The 19,554-nt window shown below is 44.3% G+C and overlaps 1 protein-coding gene across 1 annotated transcript in view; it reads left to right on the plus strand.

Annotated features, from left to right (window-relative positions):
- The window catches only part of LOC128643048 (extracellular matrix protein 2-like), a 177,373-nt gene that overhangs the window by 72,508 nt on the left and 85,311 nt on the right, over nt 1-19,554 (plus strand). The window contains exon 4 of the mRNA XM_053695976.1: nt 5,955-6,242. Within this exon, the coding sequence (XP_053551951.1) occupies nt 5,955-6,242 (288 nt within the window). The remainder of the gene's footprint in view (nt 1-5,954; nt 6,243-19,554) is intronic.

Genomic DNA, 19,554 nt, shown 5'->3' on the forward strand with positions numbered 1-19,554 from the left:
ATGGCTTGTATGAATATACCGTCATGCCATTCGGTCTCTGCAACGCCCCGGCAACCTTCCAACACTTTATTAACGATATTTTCAAAGATATCCTTGACACTTATATTGTAATCTATCTTGATGATATTTTGATCTATTCAAAAACATTAGAAGATCACATAAAACACGTCAGACAGGTATTATCACGCCTACGCTCACACTCTTTATATGCTAAAGCCGAGAAATGTATATTTCATACAAACCAGATCACCTTTCTTGGTTATCAGATTTCGGAATTTGGCATACAGATGGATGACTCAAAAATCACTACCATAAGACAGTGGCCAGAGCCAAATAATAAGAAACAGGTACAAAGCTTCCTTGGCTTTGCAAATTTTTATCGAAAATTTATAAAAAATTTTGCAGCAATTGCCAAACCACTTACCAACCTCACAAAATCAAATATTAAGTTCATCTGGACTGCTGAATCCCAAAAGGCTTTTGATCTCCTAAAACAAAAATTTACTTCTGCACCTATATTACGTTACCCTAACAACCAACTCCAATATGTATTAGAGGTCGATGCCTCCGATTATGCTATTGGAGCCGTTCTTTCACAAAGAGAACATCTAAAGAAACCTCTACATCCCGTAGCTTTTTATTCAAGATGTTTGACGGCTCCTGAGTTGCATTACCCCGTGGGTGACAAAGAATTACTGGCTATCAAGGTTGCTTTTGAACAGTGGCGTCATCTCCTTGAAGGTGTCACATACCCCACCATAGTGTATACTGATCACAGGAATTTACAGTACCTCAAAAGTACGAAAACCCTCACTGCAAGACATGTTCGTTGGAATTTGTATTTCTCCAGATTTGATTTCCTTATCACTTACAGACCGGCTAGTAAGAACAAGAAGGCAGATGCTCTCTCACGACTGCCTACTTCCTCTGATCTCTGTCTTCCAAAAGAATCTGTAATCCCAGAGAATAAATACCTGTTGTTTCTCATTGATTCTATTCCATTCCTAAGAGAAGAACAACATAAAGACCAAACTAAGCCTCTTCAACAGTTACAAATGAAACAGGATTCCCTCTATTATTTTGATGAGAAGTTATATGTACCCCCTTCCATCAGAGATTTGATATTACATTCAGCTCATGAATCTTTATTTGCGGGACATACCGGAATCCACAAGACACAAGAGCTTATCAAAAGGAGTTACTGGTGGCCTGATATGAATACCGACATAATGAAATACATTAACTCCTGTTCAGTTTGTGCCATCACTAAAAGATCAAAACATAGACCCTATGGCTTACTCATGCCTTTACCTACTCCATCACGACCTTGGGCTGACATAGCCTTGGATTATGTCGTTGATCTCCCCAGATCCTCCAATTATACCACTATCCTTGTCGTGGTGGACTTATTCAGTAAGATGATACATCTTATACCGTACCACAAGCTACCTACCGCTGCCGAAACTATACAACTGCTCCTACTACACGTCTTCAGACTTCACGGTCTCCCTCGACGCATTTTAACAGACCGTGGTTCCCAGTTTACTAGTTCTCTCTGGACTGAATTTTGCAAGATTTTCAATATTGACAAAAGACTTTCAACCTCTTATCATCCTCAGACTAATGGACAGACTGAAAGGTCTAACCAAAGCATTGAACAATTCCTAAGGTCTTATTGTCATGTCGACCAACACTCTTGGTCTCAACATCTGCCCTACGCCGAATTTACATTCAACAACACAGTACATTCCACAACCAACCAGACTCCATTCTTCATTAACTATGGATTCCATCCAACATTTCAACTACTACCCCAAATAAGTTCATTACCATATATCTCTGATTTAACAACTTCCATCACTTCTAATTTTACAAAAGTCAAGAACGCTATTGAACAAGCTAAAACCAAACAGAAACTTTATTACGATTTAAGAAGGATGGCTCCACCACGGTATTCCCTTGGAGATTTAGTTTGGCTCTCAACCAAAAACTTACATCTTAATACTCCTAGTAAAAAACTTTCACCTTTATTCATTGGACCTTTTCAGATAATCAAAATCATAAATGAGAATGCAGTTCGGTTACAATTACCTAGCACTTTGAAAATACACCCAACCTTCCATGTTTCCCTACTAAAACCCTACCGTTCTGTACGTGATGCCACTTCACTCCAAAGTATCCCTCCTATCTCCATTGATCCCAACATTGAATATGAGGTTAAATCCATACTTGACTCTAGAATGTATAGGGGTAACTTACAGTATCTGATAAGATGGAAAGGCTACACTTCAGAACATGACTCTTGGGAGCCAGCTGTCAATATATCTGCCCCCAGACTCATCTCGCAATTCCATCAACAGAATCCGGATCGCCCTCATCCCTGATCCACAGAGTGGATCATTTAGGGGAGCATCCTGTCACGTTTACATATTGTTTAATAATAACCAGTTACTTGTACTGTGTATATCCCTTTAATTCTCTGATCAATTTACCTGCTATGCTATTTAAGCCTCCTCCCCCCTCTCCACTTTGCTTGTTATTGTTTTCCACTGACCATAGTGTGATTCAAACTGAGCTCTAATTTACCTCTTTGGATTTCAACCTAAATTATTCTTTTGTGGATTCACTAATCTTTTCTTGCTGAAACCAGCCTACATCTTATGTTACCGGATTGTCATTTTCTCTCAAGCCGTTGCTGTCAGCTTGCTTCATTCAGCCTAATCCTCCGCCCTGCATCGTGGAGCTGTGACGTCACACGCCAACATTTTCGGCATCAGCGCTGCAACCGCTTCACCTATTCAAGCCGTGAGATTTTTCCTTTAACTTTCTCAATACTTGTTTACCCTCAAGGTACAGTCTGTAACCGCTTACTTATTTTTCATGCTATTATCTATTTTCTGTAATAACTGCTACGCATACTTGCCATAATTCCTGATATATTGTGGTTAAGCTTTTTACTTTCATTGTAGCTAATTTTTGTGTTAACACTGTTTCATTTTTCCTCTTTGGTTATAGTCATGGTTTTTCTGTTGTTCCTCCAATAATCAATTACTTGATACAGCTATAGAAATATCTAATCCTATTTAACCATATAACAAACTTGCAAAGTTTATACTCGGATTCTGACATTACTTCTTTTAGTAATCCATGTTATTATCTAGTTTAAACCTTGCTACAAATCCTTTTTACTCAGCAGTTGTGATTCATTCATATATTTTTCATACTACAACATAGTATCTTTAACATTACATCATGTTTAGAGGTACCCCAGTGTTATCCCCTAAGCATTGGCTTTTCCCGGCCGAAGATTACAGTCCTTAAGTTGGTGGGTGTTAGACCCACTATAAAAGCATAGTCTCAATCTCCTTCTCTGTCTTTCAAATTCTGAAGGTTTGAAGGAGTAGAGATCCATGGGTTCATCCACTGGGGTAACTGGAGCTGTTGAAGGGGTAGAGGATACTGCTGAACTCGGACGAATAGGAGGACGGGAGGGATGCACCCTCCTAGTTCTGTCTCTTTCGGCTTGTCTCTCCTGGAAGCGAGAGTCCAGACTGATACAAAGCGTTATAAAGTCATCCAAAGAAGAAGGAACATCACGATAAGTGAGTTCATCTTTGATGCGTTCATGCAGACCCCTCCTAATGGCTGCCTTGAGAGCACTGCCATCCCAAGTGGTTTCAAGTGCAAAGGTGCGAAACTCAATGGCGAATTGTGCCACAGTTCTATTGCCCTGGCGGAAGTCTAAGAGAGAACATTCTGCAGCAGAGGTATGGCCAGAAGTCCGAAAGACAGAAAATAATGCAGAAATAAAAGTATCAGCATCATGCAGGAGTGGAGTGTTCTGTTACCAAAGGGGAGAGACCCAGGCTAGGGCCTTGTCTTTAAGTAAGAAAATTATAAAGGTGACCCTTGACTGGTGAGACTGAAAGGTGTGAGGATCATTGCGGAAGTGCAGCCTGCATTGATTAAGAAAACCCCTGCAATCAGTAGTACCTTCATACTTGTCAGGCAATGGTATCCGGGGTATACTTCCAGAAGCAGAGGAAGAAGCCGCAGTACCAGGAGCAGAGACTGGCGGTACAACAACAGGGGCAGTATTCCTCGCTGTAACTAGTAAGGAGTTGAGCGGTTATAGCCTCTAGCTTGGAATCCATATTCTGCAACTGTGTGGTGTGGGTTCCCAACATCTGTCCCTGAAGATAAACTGCTCGTGCAACCTGATCTGGCTCCATGGCCCAAGTATAATGTAATGCTAGTGGGATACTCCTCTATCAGACTGAAATCGGCCAATAGTCTTGTTATCCCGGCGTCGAGCCGGAATGATAGGGAATATCCCAGAGCAGAGTAGATTTGCAAGATGAGATAAAAGGCACTCACCACAGGTAGGACAGTCCTTGGCGGCAACAAGCAGGAAACCAGAGACAAACCACTAGGGTGGTCAGGCAGGCAGGGTTCGGCAACAGTAAGGCAGTCTAGGGGTAAACCACTAGGATGGTCAGGCAGGCAGGGTTCGGCAACAGTAAGGTAGTCCAAGGGTAAACCACTAGGATAGTAAGGCAGGCGGGGTTTGGCAACAGTGAGGAAATCCAGGGCAGATAGGGGATAACAGGTAGAGTGGTCAGACTGCCAGAGTTCAGCAACAATATCAATCAAGCAGTAAAGGGTTAAAGAGGCAGAGTGGTCAGACAAGCAAAGTTCAGCAACAAAATAACAATCCAGCATACAAATCAATAACACCCAGTAAGTAGCACCTATACTTGGGCAGTGATAGGTAGGACTGAAGTTACTTAAATAGGCGCAGGATTCGCACACTAGGAGACCCCGACCGGCATCTGCAGGAGGAAGCGTGCAGCGATGACGTGACCGCCGCACGCAGAGACAAGCCGACTGCACCCTAGGCAACGAGCAGACAGCAGGCGCCACGTCCCTAGCAACAGCTAGAGCGCATTATATAGTAACATTACCTCATTAGTGATGAAGTCATCGCTGTACCTGGTTTGTCCCATTGGACTAACAAAAACAAGCTTGTGGCGCTACAACATTACTGGAGTTGATGGTGCGGGAAAAAGTCTGAATTTAAGATTTTTAACAGTTATTTGTTCAAGACAATTTTGTGTCCTGAAATTACACCTGAGTAATATGTGTCCCTTTTGTTAAACAAGACAAGATGACACTAAGAAATTATCAGGGAAGGCTCGCCGGAAACAGAAGTTATGAAGCAGCGGTCTAAAGACCACTGCTCCATAACTTGTCCACCTGCTCTGAGGCCGCGGACAGAAATCAACCTGATCGAATACGATCAGATTGATTGACACCCCCAGCTACACATGGATGGTATACAGGTGATTAGAACCATCAGATAAAGGGGTTACCAGTGACAAATGGATTGGAATAGCACTTTAAAATATCCCCATGCTAGTTATAAGGGTGATTATGTGGTCTGAAAGCATTTAACAACATTCAGATAAAGGGGCTATCAGGAGGGTGACAAATAGATTGGAATAGAGTTGTTGAATTGTCCCCACACAGGCTATAGGGGTTTATATGTAAGTTGAAAGCACTAGACAACCATAAGATAAAGGGTAACTCATGTGGGTAAGAAATGGATCAGAATAGTATTGTTAAAATATCCCCACGCATGATCTAGGTGTGAAAACATTTGACAACCATCAGCTAAAGGGGCTATTATGGAGGTGACAAATGGATTGAATTGCATTTGAATTTGAAAACTCCACAATAACCCACCGAAATTCATGTGAAGCACAATCTGGACCACTGTACAGCAGCACATCAAACCTTTTTGCTTGGTTTTCTAAGCCATTCCTATCGATTAGAAAAGCAACTATATAAATAAAAAAACAACAACAACAAAAAATTATCAGATTAGTAAAAATAAAAACAAAATGTAGAGGAAGAAAATATTCCATTTTGTTTAAAATTTTCTTTTTTTCCAGAAAAAACAAAACAGCAGGAAGTGGATCGGAAGTCAGAGCAAGAGCAAAGTACAAAGAAGCTGTTAAAAGACACCAACGAAAAACACATGAAATCCAATGTGTCTGTTAGCTCGCTCCCTGCTCCAACTGTACTCAGTATAGGACCACCAGTTCACCCAATAGAAACCCACATCCCATCGCTCCCCAGCGGATGCATCCTCACAGAATCCACCATCGCATGTGGAAATACAGGGATGAAGTACCTCCCTCTAATGACAGACCCTGGACTGAAGTCATTGTACTTAGCTGGTAGGGAAATAATAAAGTTACTACATGACCCTAATGTGCACACTCATCTCACCCACACAGTAATAAACACAGATCCCAGAAACAAATTAACCACGTGCCTACGCTAACTATTGATCATGCACATACACCAACTGCTAATCACACCTACAGTAGCCGGTGAAGACACACAGTAACTACTAAATATACCTACAGAATTTTTTATCATCTGTAAAAAGATACAGCTTAATCTGGGGCCCACTACTCATATCATTGATGAATATGTTAAAAAAAAAAAAATCCCAATAAGATGAGGGTATATAGGAAGAGGTATTAGCAACAGGTAAGGTTAGTAGGATGCTGGGTGTATAGGAAGAGGTATTAGCAACAGGCAAGGTTAGTAGGATGCTGGGTGTATAGGAAGAGGTATTAGCAGCAGGTAAGGTCAGTAGGGTGCTGGGTGTATAGGAAGAGGTATTAGCAGCAGGTAAGTTCAGTAGGGTGCTGGGTGTATAGGGAGAGGTATTAGCAGCAGGTAAGTTCAGTAGGGTGCTGGGTGTATAGGAAGAGGTATTAGCAGCAGGTAAGTTCAGTAGGGTGCTGTGTGTATAGGAAGAGGTATTAGCAGCAGGTAAGGTCAGTAGGGTGCTGGGTGTATAGTAAGAGGTATTAGCAGCAGGTAAGGTTAGTAGGATGCTGGGTGTTTAGGAAGAGGTATTAGCAGCAGGTAAGGTCAGTAGGGTGCTGGGTGTATAAGAAGAGGTATTAGCAGCAGGTAAGGTCAGTAGGGTGCTGGGTGTTTAGGAAGAGGTATTAGCAGCAGGTAAGGTCAGTAGGGTGCTGGGTGTATAAGAAGAGGTATTAGCAGCAGGTAAGGTCAGTAGGGTGCTGGGTGTATAAGAAGAGGTATTAGCAGCAGGTAAGGTCAGTAGGATGCTGGGTGTATAGTAAGAGGTATTAGCAGCAGGTAAGGTCAGTAGGGTGCTGGGTGTATAGGAAGAGGTATTAGCAGTAGGTAAGGTCAGTAGGGTGCTGGGTGTATAGGAAGAGGTATTAGTAGCAGGTAAGTTCAGTAGGTGCTGGGTGTATAGGAAGAGGTATTAGCAACAGGTAAGGTCAGTAGGTGCTGGGTGTATAGGAAGAGGTATTAGCAGCAGGTAAGGTCAGTAGTGTGCTGGGTATATAGGAAGAGGTATTAGCAGCAGGTAAGGTCAGTAGAATGCTGGGTGTATAGGAAGAGTTAATAGCAGCAGGTAAGGTCAGTAGGATGCTGGGTGTATAGGAAGAGGTATTAGCAGCAGGTAAGGTCAGTAGGGTGCTGGGTGTATAAGAAGAGGTATTAGCAGCAGGTAAGGTCAGCAGGGTGCTGGGTGTATAGGAAGAGTTATTAGCAGCAGGTAAGGTCAGTAGGGTGCTGGTTGTATAGGAAGAGGTAATAGCAGCAGGTAAGGTCAGTAGGTGCTGGGTGTATAGGAAGAGGTATTAGCAGCAGGTAAGGTCAGTAGGGTGCTGGGTGTATAGGAAGAGGTATTAGCAGTAGGTAAGGTCAGTAGGGTGCTAGGTGTATAAGAAGAGGTATTAGCAGCAGGTAAGGTCAGTAGGATGCTGGGTGTATAGTAAGAGGTATTAGCAGCAGGTAAGGTCACTAGGGTGCTGGGTGTATAGGAAGAGGTATTAGCCGCAGGTAAGGTCAGTAGGGTGCTGGGTGTAAAGGAAGAGGTATTAGCAGCAGGTAAGTTCAGTAGGGTGCTGGGTGTATAAGAAGAGGTATTAGCAGCAGGTAAGGTCAGTAGGGTGCTGGGTGTATAGGAAGAGGTATTAGCAGCAGGTAAGGTCAGTAGGGTGCTGGGTGTATACGAAGAGGTATTAGCAGCAGGTAAGGTCAGTAGGATGCTGGGTGTATAGGAAGAGGTATTAGCAATAGGTAAGGTCAGTAGGTGCTGGGTGCATAGGAAGAGGTATTAGCAGCAGGTAAGGTCAGTAGGGTGCTGGGTGTATAGGAAGAGGTATTAGCAGAAGGTAAGGTCAGTAGGATGCTGGGTGTATAGGAAGAGTTAATAGCAGCAGGTAAGGTCAGTAGGATGCTGGGTGTATAGGAAGAGGTATTAGCAGCAGGTAAGGTCAGTAGGATGCTGGGTGTATAGGAAGAGGTATTAGCAGCAGGTAAGGTCAGTAGGATGCTGGGTGTATAAGAAGAGGTATTAGCAGCAGGTAAGGTCAATAGGATGCTGGGTGTATAGGAAGATGATGTATTAGCAGCAGGTAAGGTCAGTAGGATGCTGGGTGGATAGGAAGAGGTATTAGCATCAGTTAAGGTCAATAGGATGATGGATGTAAAAGAAGAGGTATTAGCAGCAGGTAAGGTCAGTAGGATGCTGGGTGAATAGGAAGAGGTATTAGCAGCAGGTAAGGTCAGTAGGATGCTGGGTGAATAGGAAGAGGTATTAGCAGCAGGTAAGGTCAGTAGGTGCTGGGTGAATAGGAAGAGGTATTAGCAGCAGGTAAGGTCAGTAGGTGCTGGGTGAATAGAAAGAGGTATTAGCAGCAGGTAAGGTCAGTAGGATGCTGGGTGTATAGGAAGAGGTATTAGCAACAGGTAAGGTCAGTAGGATGAGTGGTGTATAGGAAGAGGTATTAGCAGCAGGTAAGGTCAGTAGGATGCTGGGTGTATAGGAAGAGGTATTAGCAGCAGGTAAGGTCAGTAGGATGCTGGGTGTATAGGAAGAGGTATTAGCAGCAGGTAAGGTCAGTAGGGTGCTGGGTGTATAGGAAGAGGTATTAGCAGCAGGTAAGGTCAGTAGGGTGCTGGGTGTATAGGAAGAGGTATTAGCAGCAGGTAAGGTCAGTAGGATGCTGGGTGTATAGGAAGAGTTAATAGCAGCAGGTAAGGTCAGTAGGATGCTGGGTGTATAGGAAGAGGTATTAGCATCAGTTAAGGTCAGTAGAATGATGGATGTATAGGAAGAGGTATTAGCAGCAGGTAAGGTCAGTAGGATGCTGGGTGTATAGGAAGAGGTATTAGTAGCAGGTAAGGTCAGTAGGGTGCTGGGTGTATAGGAAGAGGTATTAGTAGCAGGTAAGGTCAGTAGGGTGCTGGGGGTATAGGAAGAGGTATTAGCAGCAGGTAAGGTCAGTAGGATGCTGGGTGTATAGGAAGAGGTATTAGTAGCAGGTAAGGTCAGTAGGGTGCTGGGGGTATAGGAAGAGGTATTAGCAGCAGGTAAGGTCAGTAGGATGCTGGGTGTATAGGAAGAGGTATTAGCAGCAGGTAAGGTCAGTAGGATGCTGGGTGTATAGGAATAGGTATTAGCAGCAGGTAAGGTCAGTAGGATGCTGGGTGTATAGGAAGAGGTATTAGCAGCAGGTAAGGTCAGTAGGATGCTGGTTGTATAGGAAGAGGTATTAGTAGCAGGTAAGGTCAGTAGGGTGCTGGGTGTATAGGAAGAGTTATTAGCAGCAGGTAAGGTCAGTAGGATGCTTGGTGTATAGGAAGAGATATTAGTAGCAGGTAAGGTCAGTAGGTGCTAGGTATATAGGAAGAGGTATTAGTAGCAGGTAAGGTCAGTAGGTGCTGGGTGTATAGGAAGAGGCATTAGTAGCAGGTAAGGTCAGTAGGGTGTTGGGTGTATAGGAAGAGGTATTAGTAGCAGGTAAGGTCAGTAGGTGCTGGGTGTATAGGAAGAAGCATTAGTAGCAGGTAAGGTCAGTAGGGTGCTGGGTATATAGGAAGAGGTATTAGCAGCAGGTCAGGTCAGTAGGGTGTTAGGTGTATAGGAAGATATATTAGCAGCAGGTAAGGTCAGTAGGGTGCTGGGTATATAGGAAGAGGTATTAGCAGCAGGTAAGGTCAGTAGGGTGTTGGGTGTATAGGAAGATATATTAGCAGCAGGTAAGGTCAGTAGGTGCTAGGTATATAGGAAGAGGTATTAGCAGCAGGTAAGGTCAGTAGGTGCTGGGTGTATAGGAAGAGGTATTAGCAGCAGGTAAGGTCAGTAGGGTGCTGGGTGTATAGGAAGAGGTATTAGCAGCAGGTAAGGTCAGTAGGATGCTGGGTGTATAGGAAGAGTTAATAGCAGCAGGTAAGGTCAGTAGGATGCTGGGTGTATAGGAAGAGGTATTAGTAGCAGGTAAGGTCAGTAGGATGCTAAGTGTATAGGAAGAGGTATTAGCAGCACGTAAGGTCAGTAGGATGCTGGGTGTATAGGAAGAGGTATTAGCAGCAGGTAAGGTCAGTAGGATGCTGGGTGTATAGGAAGAGGTATTAGCATCAGTTAAGGTCAGTAGGATGATGGATGTATAGGAAGAGGTATTAGCAGCAGTTAAGGTCAGTAGGATGCTGGGTGCATAGGAAGAGGTATTAGCAGCAGGTAAGATCAGTAGGATGCTGGGTGTATAGGAAGAGTTAATAGCAGCAGGTAAGGTCAGTAGGATGCTGGGTGTATAGGAAGAGGTATTAGCATCAGTTAAGGTCAGTAGAATGATGGATGTATAGAAAGAGGTATTAGCAGCAGGTAAGGTCAGTAGTATGCTGGGTGTATAGGAAGAGGTATTAGCAGCAGGTAAGGTCAGTAGGATGAGTGGTGTATAGGAAGAGGTATTAGCAGCAGGTAAGGTCAGTAGGATGCTGGGTGTATAGGGAGAGGTATTAGCAGCAGGTAAGGTCAGTAGGATGCTGGGTGTATAGGAAGAGGTATTAGCAGCAGGTAAGGTCAGTAGGTGCTAGGTATATAGGAAGAGGTATTAGCAGCAGGTAAGGTCAGTAGGGTGCTGGGTGTATAGGAAGAGGTATTCGCAGTAGGTAAGGTCAGTAGTTGTTGGGTGTATAGGAAGAGGTATTAGCAGCAGGTAAGGTCAGTAGGTGCTAGGTATATAGGAAGAGGTATTAGCAGCAGGTAAGGTCAGTAGGTGCTGGGTGTATAAGAATAGGCATTAGTAGCAGGTAAGGTCAGTAGGGTGCTGGGTGTATAGGAAGAGGTATTCGCAGTAGGTAAGGTCAGTAGGTGTTGGGTGTATAGGAAGAGGTATTAGCAGCAGGTAAGGTCAGTAGGGTGCTGGGTGTATAGGAAGAGGTATTAGCAGCAGGTAAGGTCAGTAGGATGCTGGGTGTATAGGAAGAGGTATTAGCAGCAGGTAAGGTCAGTAGGATGAGTGGTGTATAGGAAGAGGTATTAGCAGCAGGTAAGGTCAGTAGGATGCTGGGTGTATAGGAAGAGGTATTAGCAGCAGGTAAGGTCAGTAAGATGCTGGGTGTATAGGAAGAGGTATTAGCAGCAGGTAAGGTCAGTAGGGTGTTGGGTGTATAGGAAGAGGTATTAGCAGCAGGTAAGGTCAGTAGGATGCTGGGTGTATAGGAAGAGGTATTAGTAACAGGTAAGGTCAGTAGGTGCTAGGTATATAGGAAGTGGTATTAGCAGCAGGTAAGGTCAGTAGGTGCTAGGTATATAGGAAGAGGTATTAGCAGCAGGTAAGGTCAGTAGGTGCTGGGTGTATAGGAAGAGGCATTAGTAGCAGGTAAGGTCAGTAGCGTGCTGGGTGTATAGGAAGAGGTATTCGCAGTAGGTAAGGTCAGTAGGTGTTGGGTGTATAGGAAGAGGTATTAGCAGCAGGTAAGTTCAGTAGGGTGCTGGGTGTATAGGAAAAGGTATTAGCAGCAGGTAAGGTCAGTAGGATGCTGGGTGTTTAGGAATAGGTATTAGTAGCAGGTAAGTTCAGTAGGTGCTAGGAAGAGGTATTAGCAGCAGGTAAGGTCAGTAGGATGCTGGGTGTATAGGAAGAGGTATTAGCAGCAGGTAAGGTCAGTAGGATGCTGGGTGTATAGGAAGAGTTATTAGCAGCAGGTAAGGTCAGTAGGGTGTTGGGTCATAGGAAGAGGTATTAGCAACAGGTAAGGTCAGTATGGTGGTGGGTGTATAGGAAGAGGTATTAGCAGCAGGTAAGGTCAGTAGTGTGCTGGGTGTATAGGAAGAGGTATTAGTAGTAGTTAAGGTCAGTAGGGTGCTGGGTGTATAGGAAGAGGTATTAGCAGCAGGTAAGGTCAGTAGGTGCTGGGTGTATAGGAAGAGGTATTAGCAGCAGGTAAGGTCAGTAGTGTGCTGGGTGTATAAGAAGAGGTATTAGTAGTAGGTAAGGTCAATAGGGTGCTGGGTGTATAGGAAGAGGTATCAGCAGCAGGTAAGGTAAGTAGGTGCTGGGTGTATACGAAGAGGTATTAGCAGCAGGTAAGGTCAGTAAGGTGCTGGGTGTGTAGGAAGAGATAATAGTAGCAAGTAAGGTCAGTAGGATTCTGGGTGTATAGGAAGAGGTATCAGCAGCAGGTAAGGTCAGTAGGATGCTGGGTGTATAGGAAGAGGTATCAGCAGCAGGTAAGGTCAGTAGGATGCTGGGTGTATAGGAAGAGGTATTAGTAACAGGTAAGGTCAGTAGGTGCTAGGTATATGGGAAGAGGTATTAGCAGCAGGTAAGGTCAGTAGGTGCTAGGTATATAGGAAGAGGTATTAGCAGCAGGTAAGGTTAGTAGGGTGCTGGGTGTATAGGAAGAGGTATTCGCAGTAGGTAAGGTCAGTAGGTGTTGGGTGTATAGGAAGAGGTATTAGCAGCAGGTAAGTTCAGTAGGTGCTAGGTATATAGGAAGAGGTATTAGCAGCAGGTAAGGTCAGTAGGTGCTGGGTGTATAGGAAGAGGCAGTAGTAGCAGGTAAGGTCAGTAACGTGCTGGGTGTATAGGAAGAGGTATTCGCAGTAGGTAAGGTCAGTAGGTGTTGGGTGTATAGGAAGAGATATTAGCAGCAGGTAAGGTCAGTAGGGTGCTGGGTGTATAGGAAGAGGTATTAGCAGCAGGTAAGGTCAGTAGGATGCTGGGTGTTTAGGAAGAGGTATTAGTAGCAGGTAAGTTCAGTAGGTGCTAGGAAGAGGTATTAGCAGCAGGTAAGGTCAGTAGGATGCTGGGTGTATAGGAAGAGGTATTAGCAGCAGGTAAGGTCAGTAGGATGCTGGGTGTATAGGAAGAGTTATTAGCAGCAGGTAAGGTCAGTAGGGTGCTGGGTCATAGGAAGAGGTATTAGCAACAGGTAAGGTCAGTAGTGTGCTGGGTGTATAGGAAGAGGTATTAGTAGTAGTTAAGGTCAGTAGGGTGCTGGGTGTATAGGAAGAGGTATTAGCAGCAGGTAAGGTCAGTAGGTGCTGGGTGTATAGGAAGAGGTATTAGCAGCAGGTAAGGTCAGTAGTGTGCTGGGTGTATAAGAAGAGGTATTAGTAGTAGGTAAGGTCAATAGGGTGCTGGGTGTATAGGAAGAGGTATCAGCAGCTTGTAAGGTCAGTAGGATTCTGGGTGTATAGGAAGAGTTAAAAGCAACAGGTAAGGTCAGTAGGGTGCTGGGTCATAGGAAGAGGTATTAGCAACAGGTAAGGTCAGTAGTGTGCTGGGTGTATAGGAAGAGGTATTAGCAGCAGGTAAGGTAAGTAGATGCTGGGTGTATACGAAGAGGTATTAGCAGCAGGTAAGGTCAGTAAGGTGCTGGGTGTGTAGGAAGAGATAATAGTAGCAAGTAAGGTCAGTAGGATTCTGGGTGTATAGGAAGAGGTATTAGCAGCAGGTAAGGTCAGTAGGATGAGTGGTGTATAGGAAGAGGTATTAGCAGCAGGTAAGGTCAGTAGGATGCTGGGTGTATAGGAAGAGGTATCAGCAGCAGGTAAGGTCAGTAGGGTGCTGGGTGTATAGGAAGAGATAATAGTAGCAAGTAAGGTCAGTAGGATGCTAGGTGTATAGGAATAGGTATCAGCAGCAGGTAAGGTCAGTAGGGTGCTGGGTTTATAAAAGGATTAATAAGCAGCAGGTAAGGTCAGTAGGGTGCTGGGTGTATAGGAAGAGGTATTAGCAGTAGGTAAGGTCAGTAGGATGCTGGGTGTATAGGAAGAGGTATTAGCAGCAGGTAAGGTCAGTAGGATGCTGGGTGTATAGAAAGAGGTAGTAGCAGCAGGTAAGGTCAGAAGGTGCTGGGTGTATAGGAAGAGGTATCAGCTGCAGGTAAAGTCAGCAGGGTGCTGGGTATATAAGAAGATGTATTAGCAGCAAGTAAGGTCAGTAGGATGCTGTGTATATACAAAGAGGTATTAGTAGCAGGGAAGGTCAGTAGGGTGCTGGGTACATACGAGGAAGTATTAGTATCTGGTAAGGTTAGAAGGAAGCTGGGTGTATAGGAAGAGGTAATAGCAGCAGGTAAGGTCAGTAGGGTGCTGGGAGTATATGAAGAGGTAATAGCAGCAGGTAAGGTCAGTAGGATGCTGGGTGTATAGGAAGAGGTATTAGCAGAAGGTAAGGTCAGTAGGTGATGGGTGTATAGGAAGAGATTTTTGCAGCAAGTAAGGCCAGTAGGATTCTGGGTGTATAGAAAGAGGTATTGGCAGTAGGTAAGGTCAATAGGATGCTGGGTGTATAGGAAGAGGTATTAGCAGCAGGTAAGGTCAGTAGGATGCTGGGTGTATAGGAAGAGGTATTAGCAGCAGGTAAGGTCAGTATTGGGTTGGGTGTATAGGAAGAGGTATTTGTAGCAGTTAAGGTCAATAGGATGCTGGGTGTGTAGGAAGAGGTATTAGCAGCAGGTAACGTCAGAGGGTGCTGGGTTTATAAAAGGAGTAATAAGCAGCAGGTAAGGTCAGTAGGGTGCTCGGTGTATAGGAAGAGGTATCAGCAGCAGGTAAGGTCAGTAAAATGCTGTGTATATACAAAGAGGTATTAGTAGCAGGTAAGGTCAGTAGGGTGCTGGGTACATACGAGGGAGTATTATTATCTGGTAAGGTAAATAGAAAGCTGGGTGTATAGGAAGAGGAAATAGCAGCAAGTAAGGTCAGTAGGGTTCTGGGTACATACGAGGAAGTATTAGTATTTGGTAAAGTTAGTAGGAAGCTGGGTGTATAGGAAGAGGTATTAGCAGCAGGTAAGGTCAGTAGGGTGCTGAGTTTATACAAAGAAGAATTAGTATCTGGTAAGGTAAGTAGGAAGTTGGGTGTATAGGAAGAGGCAATAGCAGCAGGTAAGGTCAGTAGGATGCTGGGTGTATAGGAAGAGGATGTATTAGCAGCAGGTAAGGTTAGTAGGTGCTGGGTGTATAGGAAAAGGTATTAGCAGCAGGTAAGGTCAGTAGGTGCTGAGTGTATAGGAAGAGGTATTAGCAGCAGGTAAGGTCAGTAGGTGCTGGGTGTATAGGAAGAGGTATTAGCAGCAGGTAAGGCCATTGGGTGCTGGGTGTATAGGAAGAGGTATTAGCAGCAGGTAAGGTCAGTAGGTGCTGGGTGTATAGGAAGAGGTATTAGCAGCAGGTAAGGTCAGTGGGATGCTGGGTGTATAGGAAGAGGTATTAGCAGCAGGTAAGGTCAGTAGGATGCTGGGTGTATAGGAAGAGTTATTAGCAGCAGGTAAGGTCAGTAGGGTGCTGGGTGTATAGGAAGAGGTATTAGCAACAGGTAAGGTCAGTATGGTGGTGTGTGTATAGGAAGAGGTATTAGCAGCAGGTAAGGTCAGTAGTGTGCTGGGTGTATAGGAAGAGGTATTAGTAGTAGTTAAGGTCAGTAGGGTGCTGGGTGTATAGGAAGAGGTATTAGCAGCAGGTAAGGTCAGTAGGTGCTGGGTGTATAAGAAGAGGTATTAGCAGCAGGTAAGGTCAGTAGGATGCTGGGTGTATAGGAAGAGGTTTTAGCAGCAGGTAAGGTCAGTAGGTGCTGGGTGTATAAGAAGAGGTATTAGCAGCAGGTAAGGTCGGTAGGATGCTGGGTGTATAGGAAGAGGTATTAGCAGCAGGTAAGGTCAGTAGGATGCTGGGTGTATAAGAAGAGGTATTAGCAGCAGGTAAGGTCGGTAGGATGCTGGGTGTATAGGAAGAGGTATTAGCAGCAGGTAAGGTCAGTAGGGTGCTGGGTGTATAGGAAGAGGTATTAGCAGCAGGTAAGGTCAGTAGGGTGCTGGGTGTATAGGAAGAGGTATTAGCTACAGGTAAGGTCAGTATGGTGCTGGGTGTATAGGAAGAGGTATTAGCAGCAGGTAAGGTCAGTAGGGTGCTGGGTGTATAGGAAGAGGTATTAGCAGCAGGTAAGGTCAGAAGGATGATGGGTATATAGGAAGAGGTATTAGTAGCAGGTAAGGTCAGTAGGGTGCTGGGTGTATAGGAAGAGTTATTAGCAGCAGGTAAGGTCAGCAGGATGCTGGGTGTATAGGAAGAGGTATTAGCAGCAGGTAAGGTCAGTAGGATGCTGGGTGTATAGTAAGAGGTATTAGCAGCAGGTAAGATCAGTAGGATGCTGGGTGTATAGGAAGAGTTATTAGCAGCAGGTAAGGTCAGTAGGATGCTGGGTGTATAGGAAGAGGTATTAGCAGCAGGTAAGGTCAGTAGGGTGCTGGATGTATAGGAAGAGTTATTAGCAGCAGGTAAGGTCAGCAGGATGCTGGATGTATAGGAAGAGGTATTAGCAGCAGGTAAGGTCAGTAGGATGCTGAGTGTATAGGAAGAGGTATTAGTAGCAGGTAGGGTCAGTAGGTGCTGGGTGTATAGGAAGAGGTATCAGCAGCAGGTAAGGTCAGTAGGATGCTGGGTGTATAGGAAGAGGTATTAGCAGCAGGTAAGGTCAGTAGGGTGCTGGGTGTATAAGAAGAGGTATTAGCAGCAGGTAAGGTCGGTAGGATGCTGGGTGTATAGGAAGAGGTATTAGCAGCAGGTAAGGTCAGTAGGGTGCTGGGTGTATAGGAGGAGGTATTAGCAGATGGTAAGATCAGTAGGATGCTGGGTGTACAGGAAGAGAAGGTATTAGCAGCAGGTAAGGTCAGTAGGATTCTGGCTGTATAGGAAGAGGTATTAGTGGCAGGTAAGTTCAGTAGGATGCTGGGTGTATAGGAAGAGTTAATAGCAGCAGGTAAGGTCAGTAGGATGCTGGCTTTATAGGAAGATGAGGTATTAGCAGCAGGTAAGGTCAGTAGGATGATTGGGGTATAGGAAGAGGTATTAGCAGCAGGTAAGGTCAGTAGGATGATGGGTGTATAGGAAGAGGTATTAGCAGCAGGTAAGGTCAGTAGGATGCTGGGTGTATAGGAAGAGTTAGTAGCAGCAGGTAAGGTCAGTAGGATGATTGGGGTATAGGAAGAGGTATTAGCAGCAGGTAAGGTCATTAGGATGATGGGTGTATAGGAAGAGGTATTAGCAGCAGGTAAGGTCAGTAGTGTGCTGGGTGTACAGGAAGAGTTATTAGCAACAGGTAAGTTTAGTAGGGTACTGGGTGTATAGGAAGATGTATTAGCAGCAGATAAGCTCAGTAGGGTGTTGGGTGAATAGGAAGAGGTATTTGTAGTAGGTAAGGTCAGTAGGATGCTGGGTGTATAGGAAGAGGTATTAGCAGCAGGTAAGGTCAGTAGGGTGCTGGGTGTATAGAAAGACGTAATAGCAGCAGGTAAGGTCAGTAGGGTGCTGGGTGTATAGGAAGATTTAATAGCAGCAGTTAAGGTCAGTAGGGTGCTGGATGTATAGGAATAAGTATTAACAGCAGGTAAGGTCAGTAGGGTGTTGGGTGTATAGAAAGACGTAATAGCAGCAGGTAAGGTCAGTAGGGTGCTGGGTGTTTAGGAAGACGTAATAGCAGCAGGTAAGGTCAGTAGGGTGCTGGGTGTATAGGAAGATGTAATAGCAGCAGGTAAGGTCAGTAGGATGCTGGGTGTATAGGAAGAGGTATTGGCAGCAGGTAAGGTCAGTAGGATGCTGAGTGTATAGGAAGAGGTATTAGCAGCAGGTAAGGTCAGTAGGGTGCTGGGTGTATAGAAAGACGTAATAGCAGCAGGTAAGGTCAGTAGGGTGCTGGGTGTATAGAAAGACGTAATAGCAGCAGGTAAGGTCAGTAGGGTGCTGGGTGTATAGGAAGATTTAATAGCAGCAGTTAAGGTCAGTAGGGTGCTGGATGTATAGGAATAAGTATTAACAGCAGGTAAGGTCAGTAGGGTGTTGGGTGTATAGGAAGACGTAATAGCAGCAGGTAAGGTCAGTAGGGTGCTGGGTGTATAGGAAGACGTAATAGCAGCAGGTAAGGTCAGTAGGGTGCTGAGTATATTTGATGGCCCTTTTAGTTGCTATCTTCTATCAAATTTAAGTTTTTATGTTTCTGTGCTTTACATCTCTGGTGCCCCTAAGCATGGGTTAGTTATCCAGATCTTCCAGATGTACCTCGTGACACTATCATTCACTTGTGACCTCTACACAAACATATCTGTGCTTAGCAACAAGTTATGAACAACACAGTACAGCCTATGAATGGCTATACAGCACAGCTAAGGTAACACGACAAATAGGTATTTCTGGATCAGCCAGGCAGCAACCCCTCTGAAAAATGATTCTGCCTTCTTCACCTAATGACAAATCCAGCTCAGGGTAGGAAGTAGTTCACAAAGAAGGATGGAAAATAATAATAATGTTTAGATCTATTGCAAACAATAATATTCAAACATATATACAAGCTCTTTCTAAACCAATGGTAAGAAACAGAGACGGCTTTGATGGTGCCTTCAGACCTTCCTGGGCAGCTCAATTACCTGTAAGTAACATCAGGTTCCTTTTCTCAACTCAATGCAATGCGATGCTAGGGGATATTTTATTTTCTATTTGTCATCATCATAAGGAAGTGAAGAATTGCAAACCTGCAAATGAGCCAACCTGACAACATATGACTGAGGAGTAAATAAATGTACAAATCCAAACCAATAGGTCTCTAAAGGCATGAAACAGATGATACAATTCTAAACAACTTTCCAATTTACTTCCATTGTCTAATTTGCTTTGTTCTCTTGGTATCCTTACATCCCTTTAAAACATATGACTTTCATAAGCTGGGCTCAAAAAATATGTTGGGAAATATTCCATAAGTGGCATTGCAAATGTTTTCTTAAAAACAAAAAATTACAATGTTTCTTATTTGCAGTTTGATGCTATCTCAGAAGAAGCAAGGGATTTCTTAACCCTTTCGTGACAGGGTTAAAGTGCCTACATCGGAACAACTGTTCCGATGTAGACAAATTGAAACTACGCGATCGTGCATACGATCGCGAGATTTCAATTATGGGATCGCATCTGGGGGGCGTCCCTACAATCCTAGGAACGCCCTCCAGACCGCGATTAAATCCTTGAAGCATAGAGGGCTTCAGGACAGCCGTTGGTTATGACGTTCTATTCCGTCATAACGGCTTTAAAGCCCAGTCTAATTATGACGGAATAGAACGGCATAACGGCTTTAAAAGGTTAAAGGGACAGTCAACACCAGAATTTTTGTTGTTTTAAAAGATAGACAATCCCTTAATTACCCATTCCCCAGTT

The sequence above is a fragment of the Bombina bombina genome, chromosome 12 (assembly GCF_027579735.1).
Source record: "Bombina bombina isolate aBomBom1 chromosome 12, aBomBom1.pri, whole genome shotgun sequence".
Classification (NCBI taxonomy): Eukaryota; Metazoa; Chordata; class Amphibia; order Anura; family Bombinatoridae; genus Bombina; species Bombina bombina.